This window comes from Scomber scombrus, chromosome 4 (genome assembly GCF_963691925.1).
Source record: "Scomber scombrus chromosome 4, fScoSco1.1, whole genome shotgun sequence".
NCBI classification, from domain to species: domain Eukaryota; kingdom Metazoa; phylum Chordata; class Actinopteri; order Scombriformes; family Scombridae; genus Scomber; species Scomber scombrus.
This window is the reverse complement of record NC_084973.1, coordinates 22,653,128-22,676,005: the sequence shown is the minus strand read 5'-3', so window position 1 is coordinate 22,676,005 and position 22,878 is coordinate 22,653,128. Positions and strand designations below refer to the sequence as shown.

The window sequence follows — 22,878 nt, the reverse complement described above, 5'->3', positions numbered from 1 at the left end:
TATTTTTTAATTTTTCTCTGCTGAGTGTCTACAATTTAAGGAAATATTAGGTTAGACTGCATCAATGGAGAAACCCTTTAACCCAGCAGCACAGAGTCTTCTCACCACCTGATCAATGCAAGTCCAGTATTCAGTGACTCTCCTCTCGCCTGATTTGGTCCACCAGTTTATTTGAAACACATCTGGGTCTTATGGGCTAATAAATGAATCTTTCCAGCAATTTGTTTATTTCAGTATTTGGCTTGTGTGCTAGAAGCAGCTGCCAGAAGTTTTATGAGGGGTCATAAAGGACATCTGAGACTCGACTATTTACAGCAGCAAACCAAAATTAGATGAGAGAGGTTGAGAGCTACACAGACTCAACATATTATTAATATTGATTATCATTTGACAGGTGGAGACAATTCTTGGAGCCCATGGCGGAGTCTGACTTGAAGAGCCGGACAACATCTGGTGCTGGATGGTAAACTGTAGATGTGAAATGATTCTACATGGCCTGTTTTTTCTGCAGATTTATTCAAACAATTTTGAAAATATAAGAGGAGAAGCTCAAAAACAGAATACTAGACAGTGTGGTCCAGTTCTTGTAGATATTTCTGCACATTTTATAAAACTATCAGTGGCATTGGAAGAATACTCAGTACTCTAGATCTGGGCAATATACTGATATTTTATTGATATCATGATATGAGACTAGATACTGTATTAGATTATGGATAGTGTGATGTTAAGTATTGTCTTTTCCTGGTTTTAAAGGCTGCATTACAGTAAAGTAAATTGATTGCCTTTATGCACTTTACAGATTATATCCACATTACAGATGATTATATATCAGAAATCTCATTGTTCAAGTATTTTGTGAAACACCAATAGTCATACCTATAATACTGATATTGAGGTATTTGTTAAAAAAAAAAAAAAAAGTTGATTTTGTCAATATCGTCCAGTCATACTCAGGTCTCATACTTAGGTAAAAGTACATAAGTATTGTCAGCAAAAATTTACTAAATGTAGATATAAACACCATTTTAATGTTGACAGGATAGAGTTAATTTTAACACTTTATAATGCTGTTGTTAAGATGTCAAATTTACATAGTAGACAATACAACATACAATATTTCATTCTGAAATGTAGTGAAGTGGAAGCATAAAGTAGCATAAAATGGAAATACTTGAGTAAAGTAAAGTACAAGTATCTCAAAATTGTACTTTATTGTAAGTAAATGTACTTACTTACAGCCTGTGGGGCAAATTTGGCCCTCCAGCAAGAACATTTGGCCCCTGAAGAAAACTGAAATTTAAATTTTCATAGTGTACTTCAACTACTTTTTTTTCTTCACAAATCAACTACATTTATAGAAAATCTAGTTTTACATCCGTAGTCTGATGTGCAACTTGAAGGGGGAACTGTGTTTAATCTGTTTTATTTGTTCTAATTTCTTTGGGTTTTAAATTTGTGCTATTTAAATGTTTATGCTTGTATGTGCAGCACACATATGCCTGCCTTTGTGAAGTACTTTGGTGCAAAGTCTGTTTGCTTTTGAAAGTGCTAATATAAATAAAATAAACTTGAAAAAATAGTTACAATTTCCTTCTCCATAAAGTATACAGAATATCAATGCAGTATTTATTAATTAATATAGTTTTTTATTTATAGTAATGCAATATTGTGATAGCCTATCAAAATATTCATCTTATGGTTTGTTGAATAAAAGTAAAACTCTGAAATACTGCTATAATACTTTAGGGTGATGGCAGGGAGGCTCGTCTGTTTGGGTGAACGCCCACTCTTACAGGTTTTTTGTTTAACACACAGAGTGATCCCTCTTTCTTATCACAGACGATCTTCGGTGAGAACACGCACAACAGTCGCTCACGTTGATCGTGACCTTTCAGTGTGGCCGGTTGCTGCACACGGGGAGTCACGTACAGTTGGCGACACATACGACACATCTAGAGGCGATTTAACACGTCTAAACCCACCGTAAATGGGTTCATCATTACACCAGCTGTCTCTGTTGTCGCGTATGTTATCGTGGATGGATTACTTTACCCGCATCGAACCGAGAAGCCTCACAACGTCCCGTCAACAGCGGCCATAGCTCGGTCACTGACGCTGGAGGTGAGTCGGCTCGGCTAGCTCCTCGGCTAGGCTAGCTCCACGGCTAGGCTAGGCTACGAGCAGCTAGGCTACGAGCTGCTAGGCTACGAGCTGCTAGGTAACATGCTAGCGTGTTGCTAATGTGAACATTAAGTACTTGTAGGTTTCCTGTCTAAAGCAGTGATATATTTATAGTTTTTGACCCCTGGATGTCTTATTTTAGCTTCATGCCGGTGGCTATCGTTCGTGGAAAATTACCAGTGATGTTCCTCCGCCCTGAAATTACGTCTATTTACTAACAGGTTGGATTACTTAACGCATTTTCATATTTCATAGCTCCATATTTTAATTATTAATGTAGACTATTAATTACAAATATAACCGGTTAGCTTTTATATATTTGCTCTATGTTGTATACGCATTAAGATTTTGAGTCTCCTAATCTTGAGCTATATGATGCTAACGTTAGCTCTGGTATATTATGTAAGTACTCTGAAGTTACAGTAGAAATACTGCTACTAAAAATACACTTTTTTTTTAAAGTTAAAATCCAAAATTCAAAATGCCCCTTTAGTTAAATACTCCATGTGCAGATGGACTCATTTTAGTGTGTTATTTCGCATTATATTAGTTGTTATATTGTTTTTAAAAATCATTAACTAATACCTGTAGGAACATTTTAATATTGTAGTTTATCAACATGGAGCACATTTTTTAGATAGTTTTGATATAATTATTGTAATGTCACTGCATCAAGAGTATATAAGTGTATCATGACTTCTTTAGAGTGTTATATTAAATTATAATAGTATAATAATAATAATAATAATGATTATAACTTTATTTTTCATACAATAAATGCAGCTCTAAGTGCTTTACAATAAAAATAAATTACATACACAAAGTGCTTCACATAAGAGACAACATAAAATGAGCATAGAGCAATGCTAAAAAGAGGAAAGAAATAAAAACATTAATTTAATATAAAATGGAATATATGAAGAAAAGTAGTTAAAAAATAGAAAACATACAAAATCAATTAAATGCTATTATAGTAAAAGAAGTGCAGTAGTGATTGAGAACTCGCTTTTAATTATATTGTTTTTTTAATAACTTGTAATTGTGGATAGTTTTGTTAGATTAATAATAATATTGTTAGTAATATCACTGCTGTATATATTTATACTATCTTTTATAAGCACTTTTTTAACTTTAACTTATGGCACTAATAAGGATTACCTTCAATTTTGTTGTACATGTACAATGACAGTAAAGACTACTCCATTCTATTCATCACAGGTATATAAGTATCATATTTTTTTTATAACAGTTTTAATAATACACTGATTATAGCTTTCATACAAAGTGGGCAACATTTATTAAAGGAAGGAGAAAGCACATTTAAACAGATTATTTAAATATGTTATTTTACACAGTCTTAATCTAAAAAGTAAATATAAGTGTTAAAGAAATGTAGTAGAAGTACAAAGCAGCATAAAATAGTAAAATCTTAAACTAGAAGTCCCCTTAAATCTGTAGTTAAATAAATTCACTTAACTAGTTACCTTCCACCTCTGATATTATGTAATTCACGAAGCCGCCATAACATTTGTCATTTGTCTGCGTTCCCCCTCGAGTGTGTCTTTGGCAGCATGTGATAGGACAGGTTGTCTGCTCGACATTTCTTCCCATTAAAGGGGAGTTTTCCTTGATGCTGTCGCCAAGTCCTCGCTCATTCGTGTAGAGGGATCGTTGTGGGTCTTTGTAGATTAAAGAGCTGTGTCTAGACCTCAGATAACTTTATAAATAAAATAGACTTGATTTTTTTATTATGCTACTTTTTTGCCTTTTTCTTTTCTTTTTCTTTCGCTGCACTACTTGAGTTGTAACCCGACACCTGTGTGCTCTCTCTTCCCTCCTTCCTCTCTCTCCATGTGTGCTTTTAACAGAGTACGGTAACCTGCCTCTGCCATGGCAGTCTTTAGTAACCAGGTGCTACTTGCAGTCACCAGATCAAGGTAAGTAATCACCTGTTACACTTCTCTACACCCCAAAAAAAGACAATAAAATGGAAACTTTTACAGCATGTTGGATTCAAAAACTGATTTTTTGCATGTTTCAGGGACTCTGAGGCTTCTTTTTTTTTGCACTAGAGCCAAAAATACAGACTCCCATCTGTTTACATAGTCTGACTCCTGCTGTGAGGCCTGTTCAGTTAATCTCATGACTCCAGTTAAACGTAAGAGGTTGGACACCCAACAACACGGCTGCTGCTGTGGTGGTTTCTACCAGTGCTTTGCATAGATCGGAAAAATGGGTTAACAGTGTACACACAGCACATGATCAGTTTTATTTACCACAACCTCACGATTAGGTTCTCTAATTCCCACGAGACCTGTAAGTGTAGCTGAGACTTAATTTACATATAGATGTTTTAAAAACATCACACTGATCTTGTTATGTGCATTTAAAACATTTTTAACCTTAACATATCATTAATATTCTGATACGATTTAAGTATTCCTTTTATAATTAGTGCCGTACCAAATTTTCAACCACAAATTGAGCCACATTCATGCTGTTGTATGGTTTGACGGTATTTGCTTATAGTGAAAATACATTCACAATCACAATATTCTGGGTCACTTCAGGAAAAGCCATACAATTTCAGGGTTAAAGAATGTACTTTAGGGTGTTTTTATTGTTTTAAAATGTCCAAATGGGTCAAATTTGACCCGAAGGCATGAAATCTGCCGTATTTCTGCCAGAACGTCAAGCTGCTGATTATTGTAAATGAAAGCTCGGACATTTCTTATCAAGACTCAGTGATAAGATAAAGGACTCACATGGACTCGGGGAGGTAAACATTGTGTGACCCATCCCGAATAGTCACCTCAGTCTTCTTCTTTTTTTAGTAGCAGTGACTATTTCCCAACAGGTAATCTCAAATGGAGGTGTATGTGAAGAGAAATTTGACACATTTGAGATATATTTTAATGTCAGGTGTGAGCTGTAGTCCATCTAAACAGGTTTTATGCCCCCGTCTGTGTCGTAGAAAACTAGGTCTAAACATGTTAAACTAATAAAACTACAATGTTTTCTAGAATCAGCTGAACAAAGATGCTTTATGGTTTGATTTGCATGTTAACCAAAATATTTAACAGTGAAAGAGAAAACAGATTAGATATTTTTTTATATTTTAAAGTTTTGAATTATAATTGGATTGTGAACAGCATAATATTGTGAGTGTCGCAATGTCTTAAGTGACCCTTTTTTAGGCTCCCTTGCCTCGGGCTAGTACACAAAGGAAAACTACTTTCACAGAGTATTTGTTACAGGCTTATTTGCTTATATTTAACTATTTTTTTTGTCCTGTACTTAATCAGCAAACAAGCTGCGCTCACTCTATAAAAAGGAGCAGCTTTATCTACTTGTGGAGTTAATCATTAAAGCAGCAGAGGCACAGGGAGGGGAACTGTACATGCTGTAAATCTAGATGGAGTTTTAAAGCTAACGTGTAGATAATATGGAGCCTGTTTGATAGATTATAGACGGAACATTTTACATTTTTAATCCAAAATATGACTAAAATAGCTGCTGATTTTAGTCCTATTTAGATCTGTCATTAAGTTAAACTTGCATATTTGATAAAAAGAGTAACTCCTGCTCACTACTTTCAACCAAATGACTCCACACTGAGTCAGGAAAAAGGACGTGATGTCACGTTTCCAATGTGGGTAATAAATACGTTTTTATCACAAACTGCAGACAGTGTATGAGAGTGATGCCTCAGTTTGTATTGTGAGTTTGATGATGCATTAAAACAGTGATGAAAAGTCTTAATTTCCAAACATGGTGCAGCAGTGTTTAAATTAGAGCACATTCACCTTTTCCCATCAAGGTTAACCTTCCTGTTGTCCTCAGGAGGATCAGGAGGATTTTGTGCTGCCGTTTAAAACCGTACAATGACTTAACTTTTACATATACTGCCCTGTGAAAATCCATCAACATATTTTCCTCTGATCTTAAACTTAGTTAAAATAATTAATAATTTCTGCTTAATTTTGACTAAAAGTTAGGTATAATTTCATTTAAATGAGACCTATTAACCTTAATTTCCCAAAAATATTTGTAAAACCTGTGGTAAAAAGGTGTAAAGAAGTTGGTTAAAATAAGATGTTGACCCGGAAAGACAAAACTTAGCACAGTTAAAGGGAAGGCAACAGGAGGGTTAAACAAAGGTGAAGTCGGACCTGTGAGTCTTTTAGAGGCGGCTGGAGATCGTGATGAAAGAGGAAACGTGTGCTTGAATTAATCCGTTATGCAGGTTACAATAGAAGTAAATAGGAGACTAAATGAATATTCAGTGTAATGTGACCATTTCTTATAAACTGCACATTGATTAAAATAGAACATTTTTACTACATTTGCAGCAGTTTGATGCAGTAGTTAATTCGATGTGTATTTTAACACCAGTGTACACTTTAAATACTTTTTTGAAGCACATTGCCTCCTGCATTTCTGTCATATCTAACCAGTTTTTTCTTCTCGCTTTCAACAGGGGATCATATTTGTTGTCCAAGAGGCACAGCTGCTCCTCTCTGTCTTCCAAAGCTTATCTTCACATAGACCCTCCCCGCCACGTCTCCTCATTATTGCCACTCAGGCACACTCGCCACGGCTACCCCAACTGTTACAGACGTCACGACCTCAGCCGGGGACAGAACTCCGCCCTGCTCGCCCGCGCGCTGCACAGCTCAGGTTTTTGGCTCCAGGACATAAAACAGGAGGACACCAAGACCTCATCTGCTGCAGCCCAGGATGCTTCTCCAGGAGCAAAAACGGACTCTGTGGCAGCTTCAGCGCAGCCCCAACCTCCTTCAGCTACCACTCCAGCCTCCTCCGCTGCCGCCTCCACAGCTGCTGCCGTCCCTCCGGTGCAGGAGAGGGCAGTCATTAAAAAGGCTCTGCATCAGAGGATCTTAGATGAGTTGAAGCATTACTACAACGGCTTCCGGTTACTCGGAATCGACATCAAGATTGCAGGCAGGATGGTGTGGAGGTTGCTGCACGGACAGCTGCTCACACGCAGGGAGAGGAGGAGGGTAAGAGGAGCTGTTTTTTTTTTTGGTGGGGGGGGGTTCTGATTTTGCAGGATTTACTTTTTTAAAATTTTGAACCCATGTATATACAAGCACCTGTCCTACATTGAGTCATAAGACACAAAAAATACAGCTGCAGGCGGTAAATTGTATGTCAGGAATAAACGTAACTTACATATAATATAACATTGCCGCAAATTTTGTCTCCTGTTTCAAACTCTACAAATAAAACCAGCCAAAAAACCCCCCCCATCCTTACTAAAACACAACTCGTGTTTTTAATCCAGAAGAATTTAAGACATTAAGGATGTTTTTGTAAGAAGTTTAGCTCTTGAATCATCATTTAAAGGGCAATAAAACATGAAAATAGGCCTCTGTGTCACCTAAAATTAAATAGCAAACAAATTTAACCTTTGAGGAAACATTAAACCTGCCAATTTCTTTTCTTTTTCCATCTTTGTTTTATTTTTTTAGCAACACATTTTATACCAATACAAATACATAGACAAAACAGACAATAGAACATGACTATGTATGTATTATAAGGAAATTGACTATTATATTGAGTTTGTATGTAGGGGGTCCACCATGTCCATAGCTGTTCTTTTTTGAGATACCCTCAATCAATGGTAGTGTTCTTCCATACATTCACAATGTCCACTATAATAGTCTGAGTGTGGAACTCCAACCAAAGCAAACATACTGTAATACAGTCATCTCAGATCCAAGTACCTTCTCTTTCTTCCAAACCTGCCAATTTCTAATGTACCTGAAAGTTAAGTGTGCACACTGACTTAAAGGGAGCCCATTATGCTCATTTACAGCTCTATATTTTAATTCTGGGACTCCACTCGAGTATCTTTACACGATTAACAGTTTAAAAACCTCCTTATTCATCTTATACTCGCCCTTTATGTAGCCCCTCAGTTCAGCCTCTGTCTCATAAGTCAGTTTTAACTCCCGTCTCTCTACAGCCCCCTTCCCGATGAGCCCACTCCGCTCTTCTGACCGGAGTGGGCTTATCATAGTCCTGTTAAGTTACCGTCAATGCAAACCCAACATTTCCTGCTTTTCTCCTTCATATTAAAAGCTATTAAATTAATAAATAATGGGAGACTTTTGTCATGAAGAATTCATATTACTTATTGAATTAGCTGAAAAAAACGTCATGTACAGATATTTGGAGCTCTTTGTCCAGTAAATTAGTTATAATTAATGCTAGGAGGAATAGTACAAGCAGAAACAGCCACAGTGGTGATGATGATGCACTCCTCCAAACATATAAACTACTCATTTAACTTTGCCGTGCTGCATAATGGAAAAACAGTCGACTTGAGTCACGGCTCGGTGTGACCTAACCACTAAAACAATGGAAAACTACCATAATGTTAGCGGAGCGGAGCAGTGAACTCGTGACCTTTGTGTGGAGCAGATGACCATTTAAATAAAGCTGAGATGATGTCACATCGGGCTGAAAGTATGAAAAACTGTTTTAAACCAAATGTTCAGCCGGTGCTTTTTCCTTTTATTATTTGACACTTTGGCCACTTTAATATGAACATCCAACATTGTGAAATCATATCACTAAAAAATAAGGAAAAGTGTAATAGGTCCCCTTTAAACTCTTCTTCTCATAATGCTCTACAGTCTATCTTTTAACGCTGTTTAATTTCTTCACACACAGCAGAGTATCTGTTTGGTTTCTTCAGAAAAATCTGGTCTCCTTTTTGTTTTAATTACTAAAACCCGCCTCCAGTCGTAGTACTCCTTCCTGGTTTCTCTCCTCAGTCAGTCAGTCTTCGTCCGGGTCGTTGTCATAAATCACTCAGGCATATTTTATGGCTTAAGGGTTCCTTACACACCTTTTTACATGACAATAAGGAATGTGTACTGTGTGTTCCCGAAGCCGAAACAAATGTGAGCCAGACCAGTTGTGTGGTGTAATATTACACTGACTGACTGACTGACAGGTTTTAGATTGTTTTCTGCTCTGAAACCTTTAGTGCCATCATCACAACATCAGCAGTTTAATGTCAGAAAAGGCTGCAAATAAAAAAAAAAAAGAAGAAGATGCTAGTCTCATCTGATTGTTCACTGACCTGCAAAACACAACAACTACTGCTTATTATCCAGAAATACTACAACTAATTCTACCCCTACTTTCTGCATTATTTAGGTGCACAGTGCAGATTTTTGGGGGCAGGACTTAAACTCGCTCTCCTTTTTTCCAACATACAAACACTGGATTTTAAACTGCAGTTTCCAACTAAGAGCAGCACTTCAGTACACAACAACTACTCCTTTTTATTCAGAAATACCTCAACTACAACGACTACTATCGATACTTCCTGCATTATTCAGCTGGACAGTGAAGATTTTTTGGGGGCAGGATTTAAACTTGCTCTACTTTTTTCCAACATTATTAAAGCACTGCACTTTAAAATGCAGTTTTAAACTAAGAGCAGCATTTCAGAGGTTTAATACACCTGCAAAAAGTTGCTGAAATATAAACACATTTTATAAGTTACAGGTGACTGATGCTGTATTTTTGATGCCAACGTCCATATTTGAGTCCAAATAAAATCTGATAGCAATATCAGACAATATTTTATTATTTTATTAAATCAATATATAAATAATTGATATTCATAATATATGTCAACAGTTGTGACCAAGATGAAAATAAACATGTCAGCGCTCACTGGAGGAGGAATGATGTTATAAAGTGTTTCTAAATTACCGCAAACTTATCTGTAATGCAGTTATTTATTATTATTAGTTATCAGCCGGTGTAAACGGCAGTAATAATGTGTCTGTGATAATAAGGTAATATCGAGCGGATAACCTGCTGGTTTATTGTGCAGGCTCGGGTTTATGTTTGTCATTTTTCATCCAAACAAACGAGCTGCATGTTAACAGCTCAGTAGCTGAAACTGCTGGCTGCTGTTTTTTATTGTGTCGACTTCATTGTTGCTCAGGACAATAAGCAGGTTTGGTGTCACTGACAGGTACGACATGTGAGGCTGAACAGTGACGTGGTCAGCTAAGCTCAGCTGGGTTTGTTGACAAAGCTTAAATGTTTAAAAATCAATTACAAACCTTTTAAAATTAGGAGTTTTTTAAAGTTTGATACTGTGAGCTTCCCCTCAACCACAGCTTAGTTTTGCTCAATTCCTGGAGGAATTATGTTATTTGATCACTTAGACACTCAACAGTTGAGCCAAGATAGCCTGATACTGCTGTTTGACCCACGTAAGACTACACCAAATACATTAAAAAAGTTTAGCTGAAGGAATTTATCCGTTTCTGACTCTGGAAAAGTGGGACATATAGTAAAATTCCCACAAATTAAAGTATATCTGAACTATCCCATTAACCAAACCACACATTTAGGCTATTCTACGTGATCTCCTTTTGATAACTAACGTAATAATTCTTTACTTCCCCTGAAACTGTTTGGAGCCAAACACAAGGAGCGCCCTGTTTGCTTAATGGTTGCGACACGTGCTACATAGCAGCAGCCGGAAGGTCGCTGATTTGTTTCAAGCCAGCGACCTCTGTTGCATGTCATACCCATCTCTCTCTCCTCTAGTTCCCTGTCTCTTACCTGCCCACTGTCCAATAAAGGCAAAAAAGTTAATAATAATTTATCCAAGAGAAAGTCTTCTGTAGCTTTATATCAATCAATTGATCAATCTTTATTTATATAGCACCTTTCACACAGGCTAGTGTAGTTCAAAGTGCTTTACAGCTGATTGACAAGTTGATAAATAGACATAAAGAAAAGGAATACAAGTGATGAGAGAATAAATTAAAAGAGGAAAAATTCAGATCAATGCACATAAGAGAAAATAAGGATGTTAAAATATTTGGAAAATTTAAATAAAATAAAATGATTTTAAAAATAAGAATAAGAGAAAAGGTTTATTAAAAGAGTAAAAATGAGGTTAAAATAAATTAAAAGACAATAGACAACCAAAGTAAAATGAAATAAAAGATTAAGTTTAATAAAAACCTGAACTAATACGCCGGTCTTCTATTAAACTGTAGGAACATACCGTTACATTAGAGTCATTCTGCTGACTGAGTGGTGTTCATATTGAGCAAGTGAGATGTGCATGCAGGCTCAGTATGGCTGGCTCAAGCTGTGCACATGCAGCGGTAAAAAAAAGAGTTTGGGCTATTTTAGAAGAGGACTGGCAGAGGTTCAGTGCACGTGTAAGAATTCTCACACGCACTCCCTAAAAGATCTGGTTACAGTAGGTTTATAGTCAGCTGTAGTAGCTAAAAGATGCTTCTAATGAATCCTGGCCTGTGTTAGCAACTCAATTTTGTGACATGAACTTTGTTTCTGTTTCTGTCTCCAGCTGATGAGGACCTGCGCTGACCTTTTCCGTCTGTTGCCCTTCATGGTGTTCATCATCGTTCCTTTCATGGAGTTCCTCCTCCCCGTGTTCCTCAAGCTGTTCCCAGAGATGCTGCCCTCCACCTTCGAGACAGAGACCAAAAAGGCATGTTGACATGTACACACAGACAAACACACACACACACCCTGCAGCCATGTTGACCCCCGCGACACAGTTCATTCAGATTATGTAACCTCTCAAATATGACGGTGGCTCCTTCAGACTTTATCTAATCTACTCTTCTTTCTGAGGGAGTTGTAGCACAATGTGTACATGATATCAGAAATCATTTAAGAAACACACACATCCCAATTTAAACTCTCCTCTTATAATTTGTCTATTGTCTCTGTAATTATAATTGTCCGGTGATATGACTTGGGCCTTTTGTTCAACTTCAAATCTCCTGTAAATGAAAAGCAGCAGGTTACTGTTCCTGCTGCGGTCGGCCCGTCGGCGCCGATGTTTCCAGCTGTTCTGCAGCTCGGTTCAGTGATTCACAGATATGCTCCTCGTGCTCCTGAAAGCACGGTCATGTCCGACCTCTGAGGACAAAATACAAATGGAGAACAAAACAGAATAAACAGCGCTATGATTTTAGTATCTAACAAAGCAAAAATTCACTCATCCATTTTCCAGGAAAGCTTTTTTATAAATCAAACTGTAGGTTAAATAAAATAATGATTTGAACTATTCTTGATATACATTTAATTGTTTAAATCTTTGGGGCCTGACAGCATCTTTACTTTGCCTTTTATTAAAGTAAGAGAAGCAATGCAAATTAGTTTTTGTTAAAATTAAGTGTTTTTGAAAAAGATGTAATATAATGTGGCCTCCTAAAAAATCAAAATGTGAAGAGAAATATGAAGATAAGATAGAATAGAAATGATAAGATAATCATTTCTATTCTATATATTTTTATTTTATTTTCCTTCTTTTAAACTGTTTCAATTTGTTTTTTGAGTCCATAGTTTTTGTACTTGAACCAATTAATCATTTTGAGAACTGACCGCTACTAAATTTAAACATCTTAACATTGTACCTTTGTCCTGTAGTGTTACCAGTCAGTATTAACTGTATTCACATAACAGCATCACACCGTATAGTGTCGTTGAAGCCCTCATTTTACAACCTAACGATGTGTCCTCACTCTTCTTCTTGCAGGAGGAGAAGCAGAAGAAAGGTCTCGCTGCTAAACTGGAACTGGCCAAGTTTCTGCAGGAGACGATCGCTGAGATGGCTCGCAGAAATAAAGCGAAGGCTCAGACAGAAGATGAGACGCAGCGCTTCTCTACATACGTTCAGAAGGTACGTTTTTATAACTAAGACAATGCTTTACAATCGGTTTCAATTTATATTTTTAACATCTCACATTAACTCTGCATAATAAAGCACATTATATTAGAGTTCAGTCAGTTTTAATGGTCACAGAACCCCTATTTTACTGCACTTTTATTGAAGATCGGCTGTTGCTAACTTAGAGTTTAACAAGCAAAAGCACACCGTAAATAAACTCTTCTATGGTTGAGAGTTTCATTGAGAATCTCAGACGTATGGAGGACTTCCACCGATGTAGTGTTACAAGAAATTTAATTAGATGTGTGACTTTGTTTGAATTTCATCCAAATAAAGACTGGAAGTGTTATAAATGAATAAATCTACTGACAAATAACAGTCAGCAGGTCTGAAACCGCAGCTCTTCTGAGTGCTCCTGGTTTCAACGCTTCACATTAACGTGTCCTCTGCGTGTTCTCTTTAGGTTCGGGGTACAGGCGAGCAGCCCACTACGAAGGATATCGTTCGGTTTTCGAAGCTGTTTGAGGATGAGCTGACGCTGGAGCACCTGGAGCGGCCTCAGCTGGTGGCTCTGTGTAAGCTCTTGGAGCTGCAGCCCATTGGCACCAACAACTTGCTGCGTTTCCAGCTGATGATGCAACTCAGGACCATCAAGGCGGACGATGAGGTGAGATGGAGGATTAGGCGTTGTCGGTTTTGTGGTTGTGGGCGTGTCGGTATGATTTCACAAAAAAGAGAAGAGAGGAAGAACAAGAACTGTAAATATTTCCTCATTTAACAGTTCTTAAATGAGGAAATATTTGAAAAAGACAACTTGTAGATACTTGAACCTTGCTTAAATTCATTAATCTATCACGTGTTTTATCTGTTTGATCAAACTCTCAAACAGCACATTGGCTTTATATCAAAATTAAAATGTTTGGCTGTAATGTGCAAAATTCTTCTAACCTTTTCCGTCTTTATAATTCATTTCAGATCTTCAGTTTTTGAGTAGGTCTTGGTGTTCAGTTCTCATCTTTTCTCCGATATGTACCACACTTGTTTCACTTCCTTCTCTATTTTTCTGTACAGATGATTGCAGCAGAGGGTGTGGTGGCCATGAGTGTGTCCGAGCTGCAGGCGGCGTGTCGTAGTCGGGGGATGAGGTCTCTGGGTCTCACCACCGATCAGCTACGACAGCAAATGCAGCAGGTGAGCAGCTGAATGTTAGTTTAAGTTTGCTAGAAACTGAAAACTGGTTTCATAAGAATAAAGAGTTGCAAGAAATCATAGAAAACCTGATTGCAATGAAACCTAATACAAGTTTTTTTATTTTCTCTCGCTTTTTCTTTTCTCTAGTGGAAGAAAAGATGCATCACTTTAGTTGTTTAAGTTTATGAAAAAATGCAGTAAAGTCTTTTTGAGCATTTATACCATAATTTGGAGCAGAACTTTTTGCTAAATGTGTCAAACCTCAGTTGTTTTATCACTGATTTAATAAACATTCCTCTCCTCCGTCTAGTGGCTGGACCTGCACCTGAAGGAAAACGTTCCTCCATCACTGCTGCTGCTCTCCAGAGCCATGTATTTGACTGACATCAAACCAAAAGCCCCCGTCATCCCCCCCGTTCCTAAACTAGAGGTCCAACCTTTACAGTCTACTTACCATCTTACGCATTAATTCGAATGTACAGATTAGAGAAAATGGTACAAAGCTTAACATTCCACTGTTAAATAGCTGGTATGCAGGACGCTGATGTTTTGTACTTTTGATAATCGGTACAACTGTTTCATAAGTAGTTAACCCCTTCCACATATGTTAAGACTTTACAAATATTCACATTTCACACTGAAAAAGTTCAATTTACTAGTTTATGATATAGAATTGAAAGTACATCCACTCCTTCCTCACTTAAAATTGTAACACAAATACAATAAGAAAACCAGGTCAGAGTCTTTAGTTGGATGTCTTCTTCATATCAGATGTTTGTTGTTGTTTTTTGCAGAAAGCTCCTCCCACTCCAGTGGAGAATACAGGGGCAAACACGACCTCAGTCAGCTCTGACATGCTGGCGGACCCTGCTCGTATCATCAAAGACAGACCGGTCAGTTCACTCCTAAAACACAGCAGCTTTATTGATGAGAGGGGACATCAGTGTAGTTAAGAAAAGATGACTGAAAACATACAGAATAGGCTGTTGTCTGTATATTATGATTTATCTCATTTTTTCTTTTGTGTTTTAGGTGGAGGAGATAAGAGACAAGGCTCCTGTTGTGTCAGACAAACCTCTGACTCCTGCCGAAGTCCTTCAGGTGAGCAGAGAAACTGAACCACTGAGGAGACTTTAAATCTGAAACATTGAGCTTCCCGTAACTAATTCAAAAGAAACAGTTTAGGTTCTGCTTCATTTTCAACTCTCATACAAACAAGAATGTTTAGGATATACATCATCGAAAATGCAACACTGGGACAAACTGTCATTTTACAATTTGTACAAAATTGAACAAGATTTAAACAAATTACAGAAATACAGGATGCCAAAATTAGAGATGGATTGATAATATATAAATAATCTGATCTGTTGACCAACTTCCAGGTGACACCAAACAGACACGAACTGAATCAGTACTTTCTCTTCACGGGAAAATAAAATATAAAATATAGTGATGTAGCGTTGGGTTGCTTTGCCGCTTCTTTAGTGGGAGGTGTAACTAAACTAGTAATTTACTCTCCAACACTGCACACAAGCTACAGTTTTCACAGAGAAATGAAGAACAAGGTCGTAAATTGTACATTTCTGAATCTGAATATTACTTCTTTTTTTTTTTTTTAAACAAACCTGCTCACAGTACCCATCTAAACACACGTCCTGCATTACTATTGGCCATGTTGCCAACCCAGCCTTTACTTTCCTTCCCCCAGAGCAGGTCTGAAACTTACTCTCAGGGACTCTCACCCAAATCGGGGGTAGTGCAGTCGAAACAAAAGCCGAACACATAACAATGGCTACACCGTTAAGTTTCTGTTGCAGAAAAGACTTCGGAGTCTCTTGGACTGGTGACACCACAGAAACAGTGGGGGGAGGATTAGTTACCAGACCTGGTTTTATAATCCAGTTAGTTTTTCTGAGCTTTGATCTTTCTCACATGATCTGCTAATCTCTCTCTGTAGGACACAGTGACTATTCTGGAAAAGCAGCTAATCTGAAGGACAACAGATACTTAAATACATTTATAAAAGATGGAAACTGGTCGAATTTAGATGTACAGAAGTAGTAAGTAACGCTCACAAACAGAGAAAAAAAGGCAATAAAAGAGATCTCAAATGAATCTGTGTTAAAGTCTAAAAATAGCAGATAAATATAGACCGATCACTGTCACACGTGTTTACAAGTGTTTACTACCAGCCAGTCGTTTAAAAAGATATTTCATGACATCAAAACACATTTTAAATCCTTTCTGTGTGGAGAAAGTTTAATTGTAATATCTTTTTTATAGAGAAGCTACATCAGCTTGTTCCCTCTCTCTCTGTGTGTATGACTTGTTTACTCTCGGACACGCTGATTATTTTAGGATTACTTATGTAACAGTTGTTTAAATGTCACGTCCATTACAGTAAATTTCCATCCATTATGAACACAAACTTTGGATCTCTTACAGGAGGTTGCCATTTACTGTAATACGTCAGTTGTCCTCTGCTGACAGATGTGGATGTTAAATAGCACATTGTTATAATTTCTGTAATATTACACACATTTATTACATTAGAGGTCACTGGCAGTGTGGAGTCTCCTGGTGGTTCAGCAGTCTGACACTCATGACATGAGCCTCCTTCTGGCTGTGTACCTTAATCACATCCCATCCCCCTCCTCCATCACTCTCTATCCTATGAGATGTGAGCAGGGTCTGAAATTAACACCCACCGAGCGCCAAATGCGGGTAGATTTTCCATTTGGCGAGTAAATCTTGGACGGCTTTCCGCCACACTGTCGGACAAAATGTTCATACCGAAATAGTCATGTAATAAAATATCTGGAATGAAATTACTGAGAGGAAATGACGTTCATTAACACAACTAGTTTTGGCTGCACTGTTTTTTCGTACGGGATGTCAGCTGCTCAACATCACAGCTCTCCACTGAACTGCCAATCTGTTACTAGCTACAATATACAATATATCTTATCTCAAAATGTAAAATTAATGTATATACACAAAAAGGCAATTTATTATTTAAGCTTTTTAAAAAAAAAAAAAAAAGAAGCTTGGCAAGTGAGTCAAATTTAATTTCAGACTCTTGCTGGGAGCTATCAAATAACATTGTGGTATAAAAACCTGACATGGATCCATATTAAAAATATTTCCCAGCAGACTGTTAAAATATTTTTAATTGTAAAATACAGAAAACTGACTAAACTTTGTCCTTCTTTCACAGGCTAAAGCGGCCACAGAGGTGTCCCAGCAGAGCAAAATGAGTGCCAACGGTGTGTAAAGATGAGCAGGAGCTTCTGGACTGAAGAGGAGATGGATTCACAAAGTCTGGTGTTCCAGGGGTCAGATGATGGTCTGCATTTCAGCAGCCTCCGATTATTTTAACGCTCCCCTCTTTCCGTCTTCAGAAGCAGAGGGAGAGGAAGTCCCCGGCTCCTCTCAGCAATGTTTGTAACAACAGCTGATAGATCTGGTCCGGGAGTCGCCTTCCCTCACGGTCCCTCTTTGTTAACACCCAGAAGAGTTCTCCTGCCGTTCAGTCCTCCCCCGAACCCCTCGGCTTTTACATGTGTGCACTCCGTTCTCGTTAACTCTGCTCGCACTGGACAAATTAGCTTGAAGTCTCGCTGGACTGGCAGACCGCTGATGGATGCTGTTGATCTTACGTCCTGGAAGCAACACCTGAACCTCCGAGTGAACATCGTGGTCTTGTTTGATGTTGTCTCCTTACAGTCTAGAGGGTCTCCTCCTCCTCTTCCTCCTCCTGTAAATTTGTAAATATCCTGTATATTTTCGTTTCTGTCTTGCACCGCAGCAGCAGCTTTGTACAGTTTGCTATGCAAAGGTCTAATGTATCTTGGAGATTTTCAAGTTTCTCTCTGTTAGCAGTTTTAAACTTCTAACTCCTGTTCAGTACAGATGTGAGAGATCCGTTTTCCAGAAAATGCTTTGCTGAATTTTAGTTCGGTAGCCGCTAGTTCCACCTCCTTCGTCTTCGCTCAGTGAGCCGGACCACGCTGACAACTAACAACAGCAGCACTCTCTGAACCTCTTTAAGCTGCGGGTTCAGACAGCTGGAGGACTGATCCTGCCTCTGAACAGGGTTACATTGTGTAGGTGCTCGCTGCTGTAATTTAGCAAAAGGAAGACTGGTATATAATTGAGAGAGAGAGGTCACTCCTTTAAACCCACATGAGACTGGTAACATACAGTCCACTGGTAAACCACTGAATGGACAATCTGTAACATTTTATTTGAATATACAGTGTATGTATTGTGTTTTAAACACTGACGCTATGACTTCTTTAAGCTAAAAAGAAAATAATTGATGTTATCCATAAAGATGTATTATTAATATGAGAGGAACGTAAATCCTGAAGCCACAGATGAGATTAACGTATTATTTTTAATGTGGCACTAAAAGAGGTAAATGTATTTGCATTAAGACTGATTCGCCCAGCTATCCAATTCATTAAACACCAAAAAAAAATAAAGGACCCTTAAAGTTATTATTGGAAAGTTTAGCACATAAGTGTGTACTGTATAAATACAGCTCTTGTGTGCGTTTTACAATGATTTAAAACGCACATAAGATTTTCCATCCCCCACCTTTGTACATTTGACATTTTTTGGAGTAACTGGTTTCATTGCTGCTGTGGATGAAAGCTTTTTGTCTCCAAACCATTTTTCTCCTCATTACTATTTATCTGTAGGCACCCTACCAGAAGAGTGGATACCATAAAATAAAATTTAAAAGGATATTTTTTAAAAAGCAAAAATTGCGAATGAAGATTTATATTATCGTTTTTTTCATATGTGCCTAAAGTTAAAGGGCGATTGGGTTCGTGTTTACGTTTACACTGGAAGACATAGATTTTTCTGTATTGTACAACGTCAGCTTGTACTCGAGTTTGATGATTCACCTCAGTGTTTTAAAGCGCCCAGTTGCACCTTTTCTCGTTAGTTGAATGTCCCCCCCCTTCTTCAATCAGAGCGTCAATCCAAATAAATCCTAAATAGTACTCTATTAAAACTGATCTTTTCAGTCACGTTTGAACTGGTTATAAGAAAGTGAAAATGATTTTAAAAGTTCAAATGAATCAGAATAGTTGGTTAATTGATATTTGTTGTGCACTGCTGCCATAATTTAAATCAATCCCCCAAATGTTCCCCTCATGGCAGTTTTTTTTTCTTTGGAAACAAAAGTTTGATGTCTTGAGTTGCTGGTTGATGCTTTTTAACAACACTATCTGTTGAAAAAAGATTTGTCATGTTTGATCTGCTGGAAAGTTTTCGGACTTGTTTGCTGGTACTGTGTACTGCGTGATTAACAGATTGCACAGCTATTAAAAACACTAGGTATGACTGGACCCGCTTCATATTTCTGCTGTGCTGCTGAAAACTCAGTGTGCCGCACTGAAAAGAAAATGTTTTAAGTTTCTGTTATTGGACGGGATGCTTCTTTCTGCATCCACAATAAATTAGTCTACAGATCTTGTCCTAAATCACCTTCATTCACCACGTCGTCTTCCTTTTCATTCATTCATTCAGTATCTGTGTGTAGAAACTGCTCTTACAGATGGTTTGGTACATCGCTGCCATCATGACGTGTTCTCTGTCTGCAAGCAAAATGACATTGCTGTCCAGTTATTACGAAGTATGCATCACTTTACTATTGCAAATGAGTGTTTGGGCGATGAGAAACCAGATTTACATGATTAAAATCATGAAACCCCCGACAATCGAGTCCTGTTTCTGTTGAATATTTGTGAAATTTATTTTCTGTTCGTCTTGTATTGGTGATTTAAAGTTAACGTAAGGACGCAAATGTAACAACCACCATGGTTGGGAAGGTTACTACTCTGGAAATGTATTAGGGTAACTATTTCAAATAATTAAAGTAATGTAACTTATTACATTTGATTACTTTTCTAACAAATGTTTTCAACTGTTGGGGTAAGTGTACCCATTAAGCACCAAAATCTAAGTTGAGGTGTTTTTCATGGATATTGACATGATTTATAAGGGAGATCATTTCTTATAAAGCGAGATTTGTCTCTCATTTGAAGATGTATTCATTAGTTCATGAATATATTGGAATATAAAATAAAGATTAAAAGTGTGGCATGGGCTTAATTGGTACTGTGATGCCATTTAAGCCCATGTCATGATTTATTTACAAAATAATGTTTTCAAAGAATTAAAAATAGCAATATATGTATTCAGTAACATGTTAAATACTTACAAAAATGAGGAAAAACCCTCCTGAGAAAATAGTTTTTAGGTCTGACTTCAGATGTAACCCCCTTTGTTAAGTAATTTAATTACACATTTATTCTCAGATCACAGTTACATTTATTTAGTAGTTAAATTACATAACACTTACCCTAACCCAGGGACTAAAAACGGAAATTAGCCACTGGCTATTGCGTATTTACGTGTTAATGTTTTGATCAATATGCACTGTCCCTGTTTTCTCAAATATACAAATCTACTGTTACATGTAACTAGTTACTCCCCAACACTGACCACCACATAGAAAATTCAATGGTGGCTGCTTTGCTATACTGGCTTAATTATTTAAAGTTTATTAGTTTATATTAGTTTAAGTTATGACTTTTAATCTCATATTGAGGATTGTGGTTCATTATACATATAAGAAATAATCACAGAAGAATTTTTAAATGTGTAGTTTTTCACGGCCAGCAGGGAGCGCAATTTTTCTTCAATACAGTTTATTAGTGCATCAAATGATAATGTCTGATATTTCTGTTTTCTGGGTATCACTGGTTGTCTAAAACGTTATGCCTATTTATTAAAGTAGCCTGCACATTTATGTATTTGTTATGTTTCAACACCTATATATAATAATTTAAATTATATATTATTAATTTAATGTCTTTAGTAACTTTAATCACAGAAGAACTCATGGGAAGTTCATGGGACCCTAAATTAGTCCACATCTAATGATTTGTGGTTTCTCTAACACTTTATCTCCTTATTAACATATGATAAATATGTACATATAACCTAAGGAGGTGTCTTTCAAATGTCCCTAGTGATATTAATAACAGTTTGCAGATGTTTACAGGGATATATGTGCTATTTAGTTTCCTTAACGTTTAAAAGGTGGCCTTATTTTATATGTAAATTGATCATAATGTAGATGCTGATGGATAACAATGATACTTATTTCACCTGCTTTGTGTTATTATTTGTCCAAAATTATCTTTATGGTTCTGTTGATTATCCAAACATGGACTGTTTGAGATGTTTTTTTAAAAATATATTATTTAAAATTTACTTGTATTTAACTTTGTCTTCAGTCATCTTGCATTTTTTTCATGTTAGGAAAAAAAACACGTTATACTGTGACTTCATTTAAAGTGGTAGCAGAAAATTTCAGCGATGGAAATCCCAAATGTTACTGAAAAAAACCACACTGACACCACAGGTTAAGTGAGAAAATACATTTTATTTTATTCATTTTATCACTTTCACTCTTACGCTGCTACTTTCCTGTCCACTGTACTGCTGTGTCAATTTGAATTACTCCCAAGAAGGATCAATAAAGATACATCTTATATTATCTTAATATTAAACATGTACAGTTGGGTAGCATAATGCACATATAATACAAACTAATCCATTATTCAAGTTTCGCTGAGGCTAAAGCTAATTATTAAAGACAATTTAATGTTTAATTTAATTTGGTATATTCACTGTACTTTATCCCTACATACGGTTGAAAGTTAAAGGTGCAGTGTGTAGAATTTAGTAGCATAATTGGAGCGGACCTGGCAGAAATTAAATATAATAATCATATATATGTTATCATTAGTGTATTATAAGAGTCATGGTGTTTTTGTTACCTTAGAATGAGTCCTTTATATCTACAGAGGGACTGTCTGGGAGGGTCTGTCATGGAAAGCAGAGCAGGTGGATACGATTGCAGAACTGAAAGAAAGAGTCTTTGTTTTTGGGATGTGTAACAAAAACTAAAAGAGCAAAGCTGAGCAGACTTGACAAGAATTGACAAAACTGACAAGAAGTTGACGAAGGATCCAACAAAGACTGAACAGGTGACTCAACTAATGAGGGAACGGGGAACAGGTGACCGGACACAAGTGCAGACTGGCAGTGATTGGCTGGGGAAGACACTGGGAGCAGGGCAGGGCTGTAACAAGGAGGCGCAGGGCAGGTGTGGAGAGAAGAATGGGCTGAGGGGGGTGCAGGAACACAGAAGGCAAACACAAAGGAAACCGAAAAAACTACCCATGAGGCCATGAGACAGGGTCCTCGTCAACAGGGCCTGCCGTGGCTCTAGTGAGGGCCTTTCATGTTTTTTAACGAGTTCTGAGGCCACCATAGATTCTCTTACACACTGAGGAGGAAGAGAGGAGGGGTACAATCTGCAACCTCACCACTAGATGCCACTTAAACCCCCACACACTGGTCCTTTAAAAACAGTTGCTCAATGCTTGTTCATTACAGGTGACGTAAGCGGCTTTAGTGAATGTATTTGTATTGTATTTCCTTTAATGGTCATATAGGCACCAAAGAGGTTTTAAAACAAGGTGTTAATTATAAAAAAAGACTGTAAAGAATAACATTTGGCCCACTGCAGTAACTAAACTTTAAGTCTCCAGGGGTCTTTTGCAGCTATTTTTGGACCAACAGCTTCATGTTGAACCCATGAGATGAACGGATAAGGCTTTGAAGTGCAAAAACAAGTGAAAGCTGGTAATGTCTGTGAACATACTGTACTTTACATCACAAGAGGACTG

At 37.2% G+C, this 22,878-nt stretch overlaps 1 protein-coding gene across 3 annotated transcripts; it reads left to right on the top strand.

Moving 5' to 3' along the window:
• Nucleotides 1-1,907: 1,907 nt before the first annotated feature.
• letm2 (leucine zipper-EF-hand containing transmembrane protein 2) lies at nt 1,908-19,166 on the top strand. 3 transcript variants are annotated; one of them, XM_062417585.1, is made up of 12 exons: nt 1,908-2,124; nt 2,327-2,405; nt 4,053-4,121; nt 6,665-7,208; nt 11,573-11,716; nt 12,773-12,916; nt 13,368-13,571; nt 13,976-14,095; nt 14,406-14,525; nt 14,890-14,988; nt 15,128-15,196; nt 17,316-19,166. In XM_062417585.1, exons 3-12 carry the CDS (start codon nt 4,075-4,077, stop codon nt 17,370-17,372), a joined length of 1,548 nt encoding a protein of 515 aa, XP_062273569.1. In that variant the 5' UTR covers nt 1,908-2,124; nt 2,327-2,405; nt 4,053-4,074; the 3' UTR covers nt 17,373-19,166. The 3 variants fall into 3 exon arrangements, with proteins under 3 accessions (XP_062273569.1, XP_062273567.1, XP_062273570.1); XM_062417586.1 differs by lacking the exon at nt 1,908-2,124 and adding an exon at nt 2,134-2,221; XM_062417583.1 differs by lacking the exon at nt 2,327-2,405.
• The last annotated feature ends 3,712 nt before the right edge of the window (nt 19,167-22,878 follow it).